General features: G+C 45.6%; 1 protein-coding gene across 3 annotated transcripts in view; it reads left to right on the plus strand.

Moving 5' to 3' along the window:
* The window catches only part of SETD5 (SET domain containing 5), a 61884-nt gene that overhangs the window by 27606 nt on the left and 18564 nt on the right, over window positions 1–15714 (plus strand). For all 3 annotated transcript variants that reach the window (XM_035106900.2, XM_035106904.2, XM_060271242.1), the window contains exons 2-15: window positions 687–861; window positions 3497–3602; window positions 5299–5510; window positions 6318–6376; window positions 6690–6877; window positions 8096–8134; window positions 8633–8875; window positions 9293–9441; window positions 9631–9748; window positions 10466–10575; window positions 10803–11043; window positions 11233–11316; window positions 13225–13488; window positions 14173–14493. In XM_035106900.2, the coding sequence (XP_034962791.2) occupies window positions 791–861; window positions 3497–3602; window positions 5299–5510; window positions 6318–6376; window positions 6690–6877; window positions 8096–8134; window positions 8633–8875; window positions 9293–9441; window positions 9631–9748; window positions 10466–10575; window positions 10803–11043; window positions 11233–11316; window positions 13225–13488; window positions 14173–14493 (2205 nt within the window). In that variant the 5' untranslated portion in view covers window positions 687–790. The remainder of the gene's footprint in view (window positions 1–686; window positions 862–3496; window positions 3603–5298; window positions 5511–6317; window positions 6377–6689; window positions 6878–8095; window positions 8135–8632; window positions 8876–9292; window positions 9442–9630; window positions 9749–10465; window positions 10576–10802; window positions 11044–11232; window positions 11317–13224; window positions 13489–14172; window positions 14494–15714) is intronic.

Consider the following 15714-nt stretch of genomic DNA (forward strand, 5'->3'; position numbering starts at 1 on the left):
TACTTTAGTACCGGAGTACAAAACAGAGAGGGGCACGGCCTTCGGGCTCATTACTTCCTTCATTGTGCAGCCATTTGCCTTAGACTGTTACCCCTTTCACCACCATTTCAGATATGCCTCTTTCCCCCTGTTCCTCTTGCGTTAAACCTTGTCCCAAGTGAGCATGAGGGATTTGGGAGATGACTTTGCATCTCATGCACATCTGTGAAGCTCAGGAACTGGATTTTGGCACTAGGGTTCTCATTGAGGATCATTCTGAAATAAATCATTACAGAAATGAATAAATGCCTTCCGTGCTGCTTTCTTTTCTCATTGGCTGCTCTGGGATTCTATCTCAAACACACACACACACACACACACACGTTGTGCTCTGCCTCCCCTACTGGCAGTTTTACCCATGTGACTGTCTTTTGCAAGACAGGCCTGCGGGCCTCTTGCCTGTGCTTGGCATTCTCTTTTATGGCACGAAGAAATATCTGCATGTGAACCAGGTGGCCATATTTGAGAGGAGATTATGTAAAAGTAATGCAGAGGCAAGAGACAACACGCATCCTCTGAAGTTACTCATTCCTTCCTTCAGCCTGCACTGTCCTCAACTTTAGGATGGTTTTGCAGGCAGGGTGAACCATATGTCTGTGGCAATGATACACAAAAATGCAGTGCATTGTTTCTTTTCCCCTTGGCAGGTTTCCCCATGTCCGTGACGTGTTGGCCGAGGCTCTGCGGCTGCTCCCCGCCCTTGGAGCCGCCAGTCGGTACCCTTTGGACTCCGTGATCCCTGACAAACGTCATGAGCATTGCAATCCCTCTGGGAGTCACCACACCAGATACATCTTATTCAGATATGGCTGCTGGATCTGAGTAAGTTCTGCCTTGCCTGCTAGCGTGTGACGGGCATGGAGTCAGGCCTCAGTGTTCAGACTTGAGCTGTCCTGCTGAGCCTGGGATAGCAGGGAGTAAGCTAGCTTTGCAACAGATAAACCAGAAATCTGAGGTGGTATCTGGTGCACACATTTGATCGCGACGGAACACCAAACAGAAGCACTTCCCCTTTCCCTCAAATTGCGTCCAAGAAGAGGCACTGTCTAGAATACTGCTTTCCCAGTGATCTTTAATTCACACCTGTTGTATCATACCTTGGTTGATAGGTATCTTGCAAGACATGAGCCCTGACGGTACTCTTCTTTTCCTCTCCTGTAGCCTAAGTTGCATGGTGCTGCTGATACAGATGGCTGTGTGATGTGGGTAAGGAGGATCTTTCAGGCATCGGGCCTCTTGCCTATCTCAAACTGTTAAGTAGATTTTCACCCCTTTAGTGTGGCTCTTTTCCCTGAGGGAGGCTTGTAAGGTAGCTTGTGGGAAACTTCCTGCGCCAAAACCCAAATGAAGTGTCTACAGGAAGGAAGATGCCTGGAGTTGACTTGATCGTTGAGCTTAGTCAGGCACGGAAAGAGGGTCATGCCTTGCTGGTGCTGTTCTGTGCTCCTGCACTTGTCTTCAGCAGTTTCTCCCAAGAATGGAGCACTGTGAAGGGCCAGACACACTGTTTGAACCACCTGCTTGACAGACTGTACTCAGGAGACACTGAAAGCTCTGTGTATCTGGCCTCTGTTTGGTGGGCTTTTGTGAAGCGCTAGCATTCATGAAACACTCCTTTTTCCTGCATCTTTTTGTGTATCTGGACACACGGTGTAGTATATCGTGTCTGGTTTTGTTTCATACCACGGGCCTGATCAGGCTTTGTTGAGCACCTGTCCAGCTCAGCTTCAATCATACTGCATCTGGAGTATTCTCACAAATAAGCTCACCACAAAATAAATGTCCTTTACTTTGTTTCCTGTCTAATGTTAGACCTGTTCTGAATATACGTCTCACTTCATAGCTATTTCTGTCAGGTCTTCTTGTTTTGATGACAGTTGTTTTTTTTTGTCTTTTGTTTTACTGGGAATGTTTAGGATCACATTCCATGATACTGTCGGGTTGCAGTGGCCTTGCGTTCTGTCTTCTTATATATAGAGCCCTGAAAAGGCTGTAGCTGTTACCCGTCCTGTCCTTGCCCTCCTTGGGAGCATGGAGGTAGAAGCAGCTGTGGCTATGAGTGACAGCTATGTTAAGATAGCACTAGACTTCAGATGCATGTAGGTGAAGGGTCTGCCAGTCAACGTTTGCTCTGGTATCATGTGCCACCAAGCCTTCATGGCCAAAGAGTAGCCACATTTTGAAGGAGGGTCTCTGCTTGAGTTGTATTAATTTTCAAGAGGGACTTGGGATGCGAAAGTAGACCAGGATATGGAAATGGGCATGGAAAGGCTACTTTTGTTAGTAGGGTATCAAGAAAGGAACACATTGATTCAAGATTAAGCTTCTATAGGTAGAGTTGTTGCTGGCTTTACCAGTCCCATTGTTTTGAAGATATCTGTAATTTAATTTAGCACAATAGAGCAGTAGTTAGGAATGAGGAGTTTGCGGTCATCTTGGAGAGACAGGAGTTCAAATAAGCAAGTACCTTGTGGCCACCCGTCCTCTTCCTGGCTGTAGCTTTTGAAAGTTGACTGCAGTTGCAGAAAGGACATTTCCTGAACCATATTCCTAATGCGTGCTTGCAGCGGCAGCTCCTCCTCCTCTTAGTCCTCCCCCCTCCTTCCAAAGAGAGCAATTTCTCCTTCTGGCATCAAGGCTTTGGCTTCATCACCTACGCTTTTCCTGTTTCCTTTTCTATAACAAGGACTCCCACAGCCTTTCACTAATTGCCCATTTTGTACAGTACCATATTCTGAGTTGATTTTTTTCTGCCACCTTGTGGTGGAGAATTGCAATTTTCGGTCAGTAATTAGTTGGGAATTCACCGCATCATCCTATAAGAAAGCAGGGTATCCTGAATATTTTAGTTTGTCCGGAGTTCCTTCCAATCCAGGTCATAGAAATTCCTGTAGCTCTTGGCCTATTTTTGTCAAGTACTCTCAAGAGCTTCCATCACTAGAAAATTGTGTCTCGGCTCCTATCTGTATTGAGTAACTCACTGCATTTGAAGCAGCAGTATGTAGACATTGTGGCCTGAAAGGTATTTTCATTTAAAGTCTGAGGCTGTGGCGGGCTGATCTCAAATTGCATAGAGTTGAGTGGGGATCAGGAGGAGGAGCAAATCCACGAAGGGTTTAAAGTGAAATGAACAGCTAGCAAAATAATCCAGAGAGCAGCATTGTCAGCAGCTTTTTCCTTCCTGTTGCCTCTTGCTGAAGCAGGGTTGCTCATATTGCTTATCCAGGATGCCTCATTTTGAGGCAGCTGCCAGTCACTCGCCCTTCCCTAGCCCCTGCTTTATGCAGAATCCAGCCTTCATGGATTCCATACCTCACTTGGCCCTCAGAAAAGGTATGTCCATTCTCGGCTGGATATCTTTGTGGCATGAGAGAAAATGCTAAGACCTGGCTAATTTTTCCCCCCCTAAAGAACCACTTCCTCTACTGATTGGTTCTGCTCTTGGCCCTTTCTGCAGCCCAGAGTCTGTGGAAGCTAGCCCAGCTGTTGGTGAGAAAAATGTGTATGCAAGTCATGGCTACGGGGCCTCCCAGAGGCACAGCTACCGAGGGCTGCCTTATGCAGTGAGTACCGTCTCTCTTATCTGCAGCAGACTCATCTATTTTACCCATCCCCTCTCCCTGGCTTGTGCATGATTGAGCTGTATATCTTCTTTGAGGACGGCAGCATTGCCAAGTGACACATGGGTACTGAATTTCTAGCCCCGCTTTTGTGTTTGTTTAGTGCTTGCAGACAACTTATTGCGAAAGGGAAGTATGGAACTAGAACAGCCACGTAAATAAGTCCACAAAGTTACTGCATTTCCAGAAAATCAGCCAGCATGAGAACATTGGCTACCCGCCTCTTAGCAAGACAGTGTTAAAAGAAAGCCTTCTGCCAAGGGAGCTGGCAAGAGGAGGAGTGGTCTACCGCTCTTCCGCTGTGTGCCAGTCACAGAGGAAGGCCCGCCTTTCCACTGTGACCAGCACAGAAGGCAAACTGGCTGGTGGAGGAGGAGGACAGAGTGATGGGCCTGCTTGTTTACCTGCATTGAATACCTGGCCTCCTTTGCCTGCTGAGTGAGTTGTTAAATGCAAGCTTGGACTAGAAGGTGAGGGGGGCATCTCTTTTTTTCCTTTTTGGTCTTTAGCACTGCTCATAGAAACTACTGCCTAGGGTAAACCTACCCATTGCAGGTATATTTTTCTAATGAGGTTCCCCTCCCCCAAAAGTGTATTGATAAGCCCCAGTATTTTGAAAGTTGAAAGCATAGGTTTCAAAGTCAAGCCAGTTTGAAAGACAGCTTGCAGGTTTTCTGTGCTTAACAGTGCAGAATGCTTGCATACACATGCAGTTCTCTGCCTTAAGAAAAGCAAGAGGTACCTGCAAGGAAATGTTATGGTGTGGAGTGTGCTGGCTCAGGTTTTCAGCTATCCCATTCCATCATTTTTCATTCTCCATCACCGCCACCCTGTCTACACCTGTCAGCCAGCCAGTATTTTGTGCCCATTGAGCATGCTCAGTCCTCACTGGATGGTTTGGGGGCATTTTCTCCATTTTGGGGGTTTGGGGAGGTAGAGTGGGTATACTTATGCTGAACCCCAAACCCATTAAATTATTGAATTTCTCTGTCAATATCGGTGAGCAGCTCTCATTCCAAACTTGGGGACAGTTTAAAATAACTTCTCAGTTTGAACCAGAAAATGACATATCCAGACATTGAGATGCTTATTTCTACCCTATACATATGCATACACGTTTCTCTGTCTTCTGGTTCCAGACACTCCATTCTCCCCCTGCATCCCACCCAGTTGCCATTTTCTCCCCTTAGTCTCCACATTTTGTGCCTTTAAGAGATAGCATAGAGCAGTTTGAGGCGTTTTCCCTGCAGATTTTTTTGGTACTTGTTGCAAGCCCCTGATTTATTCTGAGACTGCTGGTACTACTTTCTTGTGTGTGGGTAGTGTGGTTTTGTTTCCATTAGCACAAGCATAGGTAGTTCAGATCAGTGTTAGTATATTTTGCTAAGACGCCTGAATATCAGGGCTTTCTTTAGCTGTGGTTGGACTGAGAAAACAATCGCTCTGCCCAGTTCTAGAGAGAGTCCAAAGTTGTAGGTCCTTGCTCTGTTAGCCAGAGTTCTTGTCGCTCCTCAAATCTGTGCATGTGGTGGTGGGTAGGTTTTTGAAGTGTGTTAGGGCTCACGCGTTGTATAAAGTCATGGTTCTTGCTCTTCTCCCCCACATTCAAAATAGAACTGATGCAAATGTTTGTTTTCAGGATCATAATTACGGAGCCCCTCCTCCTCCGACCCCTCCTGCTTCTCCCCCTGTCCAGACCATCATCCCTTGTGCAGAACTGAATGGCCTACACTCTCACGATGAGGAGAATTCTGGGGACACAGAGAGTTCTTCAGAAGCAGAGTCTATTCCTAGCTGGTGTCACTGTAGTCTCTCCCAAGATGGTTTCCTCATCAAATGTGAGAAGTGCAGGTAAATTCTTGCCTGTAGGCAGCCTCATACATGGAAAAACGAGAGGGGTGGGGAGAATGTTTAAAGAGCCTGCCTGATTGCTCGGTGGACTATTTTCTTTACCTTCAATTGGTCCAACCTTCGCTGCAGCAAAGGAGCTGACTTACACAAAATTAACATGCACATTTTTACAATGCAGGAGCCAAATCCTGCAGTTCATCATATCAAATAAATAGCACCAATGTAAGATTGTCTAAAAGTGATTTGTTTGAGCTGACCAAATGCAGTTGGTTAAATAATCATACCTTATGCTCAGTAGAGTGTGTCTGAAACTCTCCATGAAGTTAGGTACTTCTAATGCAATGGTGAAATAGTAATAGCGAAGGAGAGATGGAACTTCTTCAGAGATTGGCAAGCAGCAGAAGGGGGCTTGGGGCTCATAAGGAACATGAGATCTGATGAGTCTTTCATCTTTCCTGTCCTTCCAGGCCATCGCTGGTCCAGAGCATTTCATTGGCTCTGCTTTCACACACTGTAGGCTTATTTCCACACTTACGAGGGCTAAGAATGTGGTCTTTCTGAAACTTGAAAGATGGGGCTCTTGAGAACATGGATATTGCACTGGGCACAAAACCCATTATTTGCTGAAGTGATGGCCGTGGACGTGAATGTGTGAAGCTGAGACGTGGTCATTAAATTCATTTTAACTGTATATTAACACTTTGATGTCAAGTGATCTGGTGTTCCACTGAAGACCTGAAGTTTATTTATTTTTAGCAATATAACCCTTAATAATGCCAACTTTGGGTTTCTGTTGTCCCTTTGCAGGGGGCTTAGCAGAGGGAAAGTGATCAGACTTCGTCGGAGGAAGCAAGACAACGTGTCAGGTGAGTTAGTGCCCCCAGGCTCGCGGGATTTGAATGAACGGGTGCCCTGATGCAGTGAGAGTGCTCTGTGTCTCATTGCCTCTCTCTGTCATCTTTCCCAGTTTACCTGAGATCTCAGAGTATAGGGTAGGTACATTGGAAGAGCTTGGGGGGGGCAAGCACAAAGCAAGTTGCCATTGTGAGTGGAAGATGATGGTTCCTTGCAGCCTTTTGGGGAGAAGAGTGCAATGTTACCTCACTGGAGTGGGGTGGGGCAGGTACAAGTTTTTTCAAAACAAAGGGGAACTTGTCAACGAGACATTTTTCATGACAGGCGGGGACAGCAGTGCAACTGAGAGCTGGGACGAGGAGCTCTCTCCCTCCACAGTGTTGTACACTGCTACCCAGCACACCCCTACGAGCATCACTCTGACCGTCAATCGGGTCTGCAGAACCAAACCCAAAAAGAGGAAAAGAAATACAGAGAGGACTCGCACGGCACCAAAAGCCAAAAAAATCAAGGTATGTCAATGGATATGGCTGTCGGCAACTCCAGCCAGTTACTAAGTAAGAGTTTGGGAGGATGTCTGGTCGTTTTCCTCTAAATCTCCTCCTCATTGGTATGCAGCTTTCCATATCCTTATGATGATCTCCTCCTGGGTTTTTTGGGGGCGGGGGGGGGGGAGGACAGATGCTGTAGACAAAACAAACAAGAACAGTGACAATGTGTTCCGCAATTGTGCCACTTTGCCCACAGCTCAGGCAGGGCTGCAACTGTGGAGGAAGGGAGAGCTTTCCTGATTGTTTAAGCAGTTGTTTGAACAACAACAACAACAACAACAACAACAACAACAACAACAACAACAACAACAACAACCCAAAGGATTCTACATGCATCTTACTTAGAGATACAAACCTAATATTATTGAATTAGTAAGAACTAAACTGACTACTGACTTCCAGCATTCTAACCAGTCAGCGTCAAGTAAAAAAAAAAAGAATGCTGAGTGTATGCCACTAAGTAACAACAACAACAATAATATTTTAATCATACAGCATCAAGAAATGACTTGCATTAATTTTTTTCCATTTCAAATTGACACCCCCCCCCCAATGCATATATTCCTTTACCACACAATGTTCAGTCTTTGGCTATGGAGACCCATGGGCTGAAAGCCCATGGGCAGATAAGGTGACGCTCGGGGTTTGGATGCAGCAAAATCTAGCTGATATATATTATGCATATATAGAAGAATTGTTCCTACAAAGCAAATTTGTTTATAAAAGTTACTTTTTGCTTAATATTCTACACATTTTACATAATTCTCTGCTGCATAAGCTAACAAAAATAATGCATATTAAGTAATTCTTAAGCAGCAGCTCTCTTCTTACTTAGAAGGGACTCTTGATACTTGGAGGAGTTTTTATTTGGGAACTTCATTTTGCTCTTTGATACCCACAGAAAGATTTTAGGTGGCATAACTGTGTATACTCTGCTGTCGTTCCTTTGCTCTTCTTGCAGAGCCTGTTCTTTGCTTTGTGGAAGTGCTATTTGTCGCCTAGGGAGGTTCTGGAAAAGGCAGCCAACCCTTTAGGGAGGTGGGGGAGTCTTGCCATTGAAAGTACACTGGGATCAGTTTTTCTTCTCGTCCTTGTTGCAGTTTTGCAGCTGTGCCCCTTATTTAGCATGAATATATAGGGCAACAATACTGATGGTCATTTGTCTTACTCTTTCAACAGGCTTTTAGAGAAGGTTCACGGAAGTCTTTGCGGATGAAGGTGAGTTAAGCCACATACCTGATCCCAGAATATAGTTTCATGCCTGTAACACAATTAATGACTCCTGATTTTGTTCTCATGGACTAATGAGCCCAGCTTTCTGGTCATCAGCATGTATGAAACTGCATGGTTATCCTTTGACCTGGTCCATGATGGTTGTGGCATTATTGTTGAGACAGGGGCACATTTAAAGGACTTTGGTGTGCATGGCAGGGATGTTGAAGAGCAGAGATGTTGAAGGGCTCATTAGTTTTCTAAGGGATGTGGTTGGAATGGGCTCAAGTACTGTTTTGCTGGTTACCTGAGGCTACTTGAGTAGAGACCAGGTTGAGGAGAACTTTGAAAATGCCACCAACCAGCTGGCTGAGGACAAGGGTCACACAGAGTTAGATGGTAATTTCCCTAGTTATAGGCTGCTCTGTCACCACAAGCAGCCCCAGTGCTTTTCACAGCACCCTTATGCTGTCTAGACATTGAACTGACTCTCTTTTGGTACAGAACTCTCCTTCAGACGCCCATGCCCTGGATGAGAATACGGCAGAGGGGTGGGAAAACCGCATAAGGCTCTGGACCGATCAGTATGAAGAAGCCTTCACTAACCAATACAGCGCAGATGTACAGAACCTCCTGGAGCACCATCTAAATGCCAATAAAGAGTTAGTGGGCAAGGCGGCTGTGCTGGACACAATCAATAAGACAGAGCTGTTCTGTAACAACACTGTCATTGGCTCTCAGATGCAGGTAAACAAGTAGACCCCAAAGTGGCGGTAGGCCAGTTGGTTGCATGCTAGGGTGGTGGGTCATTGATAACCCCAGGTTTGAAAGATGCTCTTTTGCCTCTAGATGCAAGCAAGCTTATACATAGGGGAGAGCAGATAAGGTGACGCTCGGGGAGGTATGAAACGACAGTCCTTCTCTCCCCGTCCTCCTTTCCTGGCTCATTAGATAAGATTCTTTTCAGGTATAAAATATTCCTGGTCTGGCCAGCAATGCTACCTTGAGCATGTCTGCTACTTCAGTTCATGCATTCTGGTAGACAATTCAATATGGCCAGAGATCTCAGACCCTGGTTGCTCAGCTGCTTTTAACAAATGCAGCCATACACATGGACCTTCCCCCTGCGGAGCGGGTCCTAAATTCTCTCTCTTAACTTGGCAGCTGCAGCTAGGGAGGGTGACGCGGGTTCAGAAGCACCGGAAGATCCTGAGGGCGGCCAGAGATCTGGCTGTGGACACTCTTATAATTGAGTATCGTGGGAAAGTGATGCTGCGGCAACAGTTCGAGGTCAATGGGCACTTCTTCAAAAAGTAAGAATGCTGAACGGCCTGAAAAGTGGAACCGTTTTGGGGGCTGGTGTGGGTGGGAGGTTCCCCACAATTGACTGGTTTTAGAAATGAATATGCATTATGCGGTGGTGCGTCCAGCGCTCCACGGATGCCTTTTAGTCTTGGCTGTGTTTGCCATTGAGGTTACAAGTGCTGTTCTTTCTTCCTTAGGCCGTATCCCTTTGTGCTGTTCTACTCCAAGTTTAACAGTGTTGAGATGTGTGTGGATGCTCGGACTTTTGGTAATGACGCTAGATTCATCAGGCGGTCCTGTGCACCAAATGCAGAGGTAAGTGGTTGCTGTGGTGTTTTGATAGGTGTGAAAATTTGGCTCGTATTGGTTGAGTTTGTGGTCAACCATGACTTCAAACAACGATCACCCCACCAGCCCAAAAGTGCTGGATCCTCAGGTCAAGTCCCTTTATATAATATTGATGCTGTAGAATATTTTACTAATAATCCCAGAGGGACAAACGTTTGGACTTTGTGGTCTTTAGCAGGTGGAATTTTAGTCCATCTGTCCTGCATTCTCCATCAAGTATCCCAATCCTTGACAGAATTCAGAACTCCCTACCTAGCAAAGCAAATCCTTCTAGTCTCAAATGTATACATCATGTTTCACAACTTGGTTGTTCTAAACTAGGGGTGGGCAACCTAAGGCCTGGGGGCCGGATGTGGCCCAATCACCTTCTCAATTTGGCCCGCGGATGGTCCGCTAATCAGCATGCTTTTACATGAGTAGAATGTGTGCTTTTATTTAAAATGCATCTCTGGGTTATTTGTTGGGCATAGGAATTTGTTCATATCCCCCCCCCCCCAAAAAAAAGTCGGGCCCACCACATGGTCTGAGGGACAGCCCACGGCTGAAAAAAGGTTGCTGACTGCTATTCTAAACCAACAGTTGCTTAAAGAGGCTGACTTGCTGCTACTTCATTGAAACTCAACTTTTGCAATGTGGCACATGCTTGATTTTTGGGATTGTAACGTTTCTGTTTGTGTGTTGAAGGTTCGCCATGTGATAGCAGGTGGGATGATTCACCTGTGCATATATGCTGTTACGTCCATTGCCAAGGATGCAGAGGTCACCATTGCCTTTGACTATGAGTACAATAACTGGTGAGCGTTCTGGTTACTTGCTTATTGCCCTTCTTCCCTCAATACTGACCTTTGTGCCCCCGCTTTTTGGTTTTTACATTCTCAGCCTCTCGGGTGGTAAGGTCATAATGGGAGCAGTTCCCCCATCTCTTTCCTAGACATTTAGCTCAAAGGTATACTTACATATTTTTTTCTCAAGACATTGTGAAGCAATACTAATATATTCTGTGTCTTTTGTGATGGGGCAGCAACTATAAAGTGGATTGTGCCTGTCACAAGGGAAACCGGAATTGCCCCGTGCAGAAACGGACCCCAAACACAGTAGAACAGCTGCCTCCACCTGTTCTAGACACTCTGATTGGAGCAGAGACCAGGCGTCGGAAAGCTCGTCGGAAGGAGCTCGAGCAGCGGGAAGCTGCATCAGATGAGAACAGCAATCCACAGCCGGAGGAAGTCCCTGAGGGACTTGCTGCAGCCAGTGATAATGAGGTAAAGTCTCCACTATCCTATAGCATTGAGTGTTGGTCACTAACTCTGGAGGAACTTGTTCCCAGAGGGAGTGAATTCCCTGGGCATAGAGCAGCTCCAGCCCCAGTGAAATGCTGGACGTTCACGGTAATTGCCCCATATCTTTTTGCAGTTGTGACTGCTGCTGAGGTCCATTCTTTCACATTTCAGGTTGCAGACAAAGAAGAGAAGCAAGAAGAGGAGGAGAAAGAAGCCACTGCGGATGAGCAGGGAGGTCTCACTCAGAACAGGCGGGCAAGTATCTTTTCCTCTCTTTTTTGTAATGGGTACAGTCCCTCCCATTAGGTAGTGAGTTTTTATGCTGCCTTCTCACACAGTGTTGTCTAGTTGTCTAGTTTGGTCTGCCTCCTTCATGCCAGCATTGTTGCTCTGCTCCTGTTCTTCAGGGTTGCTACTGTTTTCACTAGCCCAGGTGCCGTGTTAGCTATGGATTCTGATTATGTGGTTTAAAACAGTGGTTTTCAAAATGTCTGCATTCAGGGAATCTTTCCCATGTTGATTTGTCTGCAGCAGAACCCTGCACGTTGCAAAGGATTCTGGGACATAGTGTCCATGTTCGGTTCAAGCAGGAAACTGGCCAGATCTGTTGGGCCTCACCAGTGCCCTGTTTGAACTAAGTCTGTGCCTGTGGCTTTGCATTTGTGGGGAAGATCAAGAGTAGTGGGCACGCTGTCTTCAATGACGCTTGTCCACTACAGTGCCTATCTTCTTACTAAGGAAAGGTTTGTTAAGCTTCTGAGAAACAGCAGGATGCCCTGCAAAAGTAAGATTACTTGTGGAAGGGAGTCAGGGGCTCAGCAGGCTTGATTTAGGAACCTGTTAAGAATAACAACCATCTAGTCCAGGGGTCAGCAAACTTTTTCAGCAGGGGGCCGGTCCACTGCCTCTCATACCTTGTGGGGGGCGGACTATATTTGGGGGGGGGAATTGAACGAATTCCTATGCCCCACAAATAACCCAGAGATGCATTTTAAATAAAAGGACACATTCTACTCACGTAAAAACATGCTGATTCTGGGCCATTCGCGGGCCGGATTTAGAAGGTGATTGGGCCAGATCCGGCCCCCGGGCCTTAGTTTGCCTACCCATGTTCTAGGCCTCCCCATGGCAATGGCAGCAGCCCAGATAACAGCAGTTCCTTTTCACCCTTAAACCTAAGAATAGACAGACAAGAAAAGAAGAGAGGTTAGTCAACATGAGGAAGCTTCAAATGAAGCCTACAGACATAGGAAATGGAAGGTAAATGACAATTGCCCCCCCCCGAATCTTAGCACTGCCTATCAGTGATAATAATAATAATAATAATAATAATAATAATAATAACAACAACAACAACAACAACAACAACAACAACAACAACAACAACTTGGTCCAGTTAGCCTTACCAGTGCATGTATATGAGGGATAGGATTGAAGAGGGTGGGAGATGAGGAAGAGCTGGCATTTTCCCTAACAGCAACACTGGCTTGTTGCTTGTATCACTGTTTTGAATCCCCTAGAGCAAATATTGACTGAACAGCCATCTTTTTATGTTATTCTGATGGCTACTACTACTGCTTCTTTCTTGTTTCCTGCTAAAACTGATATGAGCAGCACACACTTTCATCGGTTGGGCTTCTATAGCCTTTAAAAATGAAACAATGTCCTTTGAACGGTTATACAGAGAAGTAGAATATTCATTATCAATTAAAAAACAACAACAACCAATGTTCATTCAAAAGGTATAATCCAAAGCACTGAATATTCTGAGAGGAAGGTACAGTTGAGGAAGACCTAAAGTTTTTTTTTGGGGGGGGGGATAGGAAGAAGCAAATGAGAGATGACTTAGCAAGCAGTTTAATAGCTTAAGTATAAATGGGGGGGGGAGGTAGGGGTAACATGCATTTTAATCCTAGGCACCTAATATTTTCACATGACCATGCTGTTCTGAATTGCAATTGCATTGAGATCAGTGTATTCTGAGTTGGCAGAACTAACATCTCATGTTCTGTGTGGTCAGCGGGCATTATTGGAATGTCTGCTAGTTTGCCACTGTTAATCCTGTTTTGTTTTTCCTTCTTCCCTTGTTGTCTGGTCTGCCATTTTTTTTTACCTATTTGTACCTGTTCTGCTGACTTGTGGTTTGTGCTTTGGTTGGGCTAGACCCGAGAAGATCGGAAGGTAGAAGCCATCATGCACGTGTTTGAGAACCTGGAAAAAAGAAAGAGGAGGCGAGATCTCCCATCGGATCGGAGCAGCACAGATGCAGAAGTGGTGGTCACTGCAGAGACTCCAGAACCGGAGGAAGTAAAAGCTGAGCCAAATGAAACTGAGGATAGCAGTTTGGCTTCAAGTGTGTCTGTGCCAAGTGCCCCTTCCAGTGCCAGCAGCGTTGGAGTGAACACACGGAGGTCTTCACAGGCCGGGGTAAGAGGAAGGGTAGAACTGCCAAGGTTTCAGCCTCAGTAACTTTGGGAATTACAGTGGAATTGCTGTATGCAACTCCATGTTCAGAAAGGATATACTTCCAGCTACCAGATGCTGGAAGTGTAATTCAACCTTCCTGTTGTATTAAAACGTCCACTGGAATATAATTATATATTACATAATTAGACCATTGGCTTGATCCAACATGACAATTGGTTGTGAGCCCCTGACTTGGTAGCATTTTCAGTGTTACCAGACATGTGCTGGATTTGAAAGAAAGCGCGTTTCATTGGGCGTGCTGAGAGCACAAGCGAAGGTGGGGACCATATTTTGCCATGGAATCGCTGTCTACAAATCAGCACAGTTACTTTCACAGACCACGTTGTACTGGCACCCTTGGACACTTCTTATTGGACTCAAAATATGCCAGTTGGCACCTGTTTGGCAAGTGCTTCAAGGGGTGAAAACGGTATTCTAGAGGGAGTATTGCATTAAGATGCAAGTAAAGCTCCTCCACCCCCCAAAGAATACTAGAGTCTCAGATGCTCCCTTGATTCTCCCTTTACACTCCAGGAGTTAAACCTTTACAGACATATTTCACCAGGCTGCTCCTGTTTGAGAGTAAATGTGTAGAGGCACAGGTTCTCAATAATTCCATCGCTTACACTGGGCTTTGCATTGCAGGAAACGGCAGCAGATAAACCAGTCTCTAAAACAGCACCGTCAAAACCAGCTAGGCCGCGACCCAGAAGCCGGTTTTCCCGTTATCGGAGTAGTTCTGCACAGCGACTGAGAAGGCAAAAGCAAGCCAGCTCCCAACAGGCTGAGCTCTCTCAAGCAGCTCCAGAGGAGGGAAACGCCGTGAGCACAGTAACGGCGGCGGAAGTCAGCAGCGTGGAGGGTCCAGGAGAAGGGAAGCAGTTGATGGGTTCTGACCCAGCTGTGGCTGCGGTTGCAGGGACACAGGCCAGCCGGGCTGCACTCAAGTATCCCAAAACGAAAAAGGTAAATCAACTGAGGGATGGGCAGGATGTATCGTAGGACCCTGCAATATGCTTGGGTAACAAACAAACAAACAAACATTTGGGTAACAAACACAGTGTGTGGCAGGTTTATAAATTACAACAGGAGCTGTACAGAGACTTCATTGGTACTATCTGAGTCAAGAAGACAAGTTTTGACAATCCTGATTTTCCAAACCCTCCTCCACTGGTTTCCCAACCCTATCAACATTCTCCAGTGAATTACTATCCATTTTCAAAAGGGTCAAAATAATTTTAGCCTGATGAAAATTGTAAAGAAATGGAGGGAAATGGCTTTTTATGAGCTTCCAGTGAGACAGAAATTCTCAAACTCTGTGAGCTCCAGGCAGGTTGACTGTAGAAAGGTTGCAGAAGATTTGAGAATATCTGTGCTTGGACCTGCACTTGTCTTATTTCCCCCCCTGAGTAATGGAGATGGGAGGCCATTTTGACCAAGGGGCAGATTTATCGAACAGACAAACAAGTAATTTCCTAGTGCCTGTGATATTCGTAATAGTGCACTGATTTTGATAATGGTGCCAGAACCAACAAAAAGGTTTATTAAGTGGACTGCTAAGACCTCCAGCAATTTACAAGTGGTCTGCCAAGAAAATAAATAAAATAAAAATTGAGAACTGCTGCAGTAGAAGCTTAACCTTCAGTTAGAACCATTTGAGGAAAAGCAATCAAGCTGAACTTAATTTTCTGTGGTGTAACCCATCTTCAGCCAAGATCTGTTTTTTTAATGGACACTTCTTCAACTCGGTTTTTAATTATAGGTTCAGAACATGATTTCTAGACCTTTAAAACAATACTAGTGGGATTCTTGCAGCCCAACAATGGGGCAGGTTTGGGTACCTTCCAGATCAGAGGGATTTCTTCCAGGAGGAGGTGATTGATAAGATCATCAGTTCTCATTGTAAGACATTATTAATTACACCAATGAGACCTTTCCAAAGATGTCATTGCCAGACCACTTGTATATATCTTATGCACCAGATTTGAGAGTGCCTTTGAGGCTTTTCATTTGGGGGCGGGGTCATCATGTTGTTGGGCCGTAACCCAATGGTAGGGCATATACTCTGCCCCAGGTTTCATCTCTGCTACTTCCAACTTTAATAAAGAGATGTTTGGTAACAGGGCTGGGGAAGTTCCCTGCTTGAAACAATGGGCAACCAGGGCCCAAGCAGAGTAGACAGTTCTG

Source organism: Zootoca vivipara, chromosome 2 (genome assembly GCF_963506605.1).
Source record: "Zootoca vivipara chromosome 2, rZooViv1.1, whole genome shotgun sequence".
Lineage (NCBI taxonomy): Eukaryota > Metazoa > Chordata > Lepidosauria > Squamata > Lacertidae > Zootoca > Zootoca vivipara.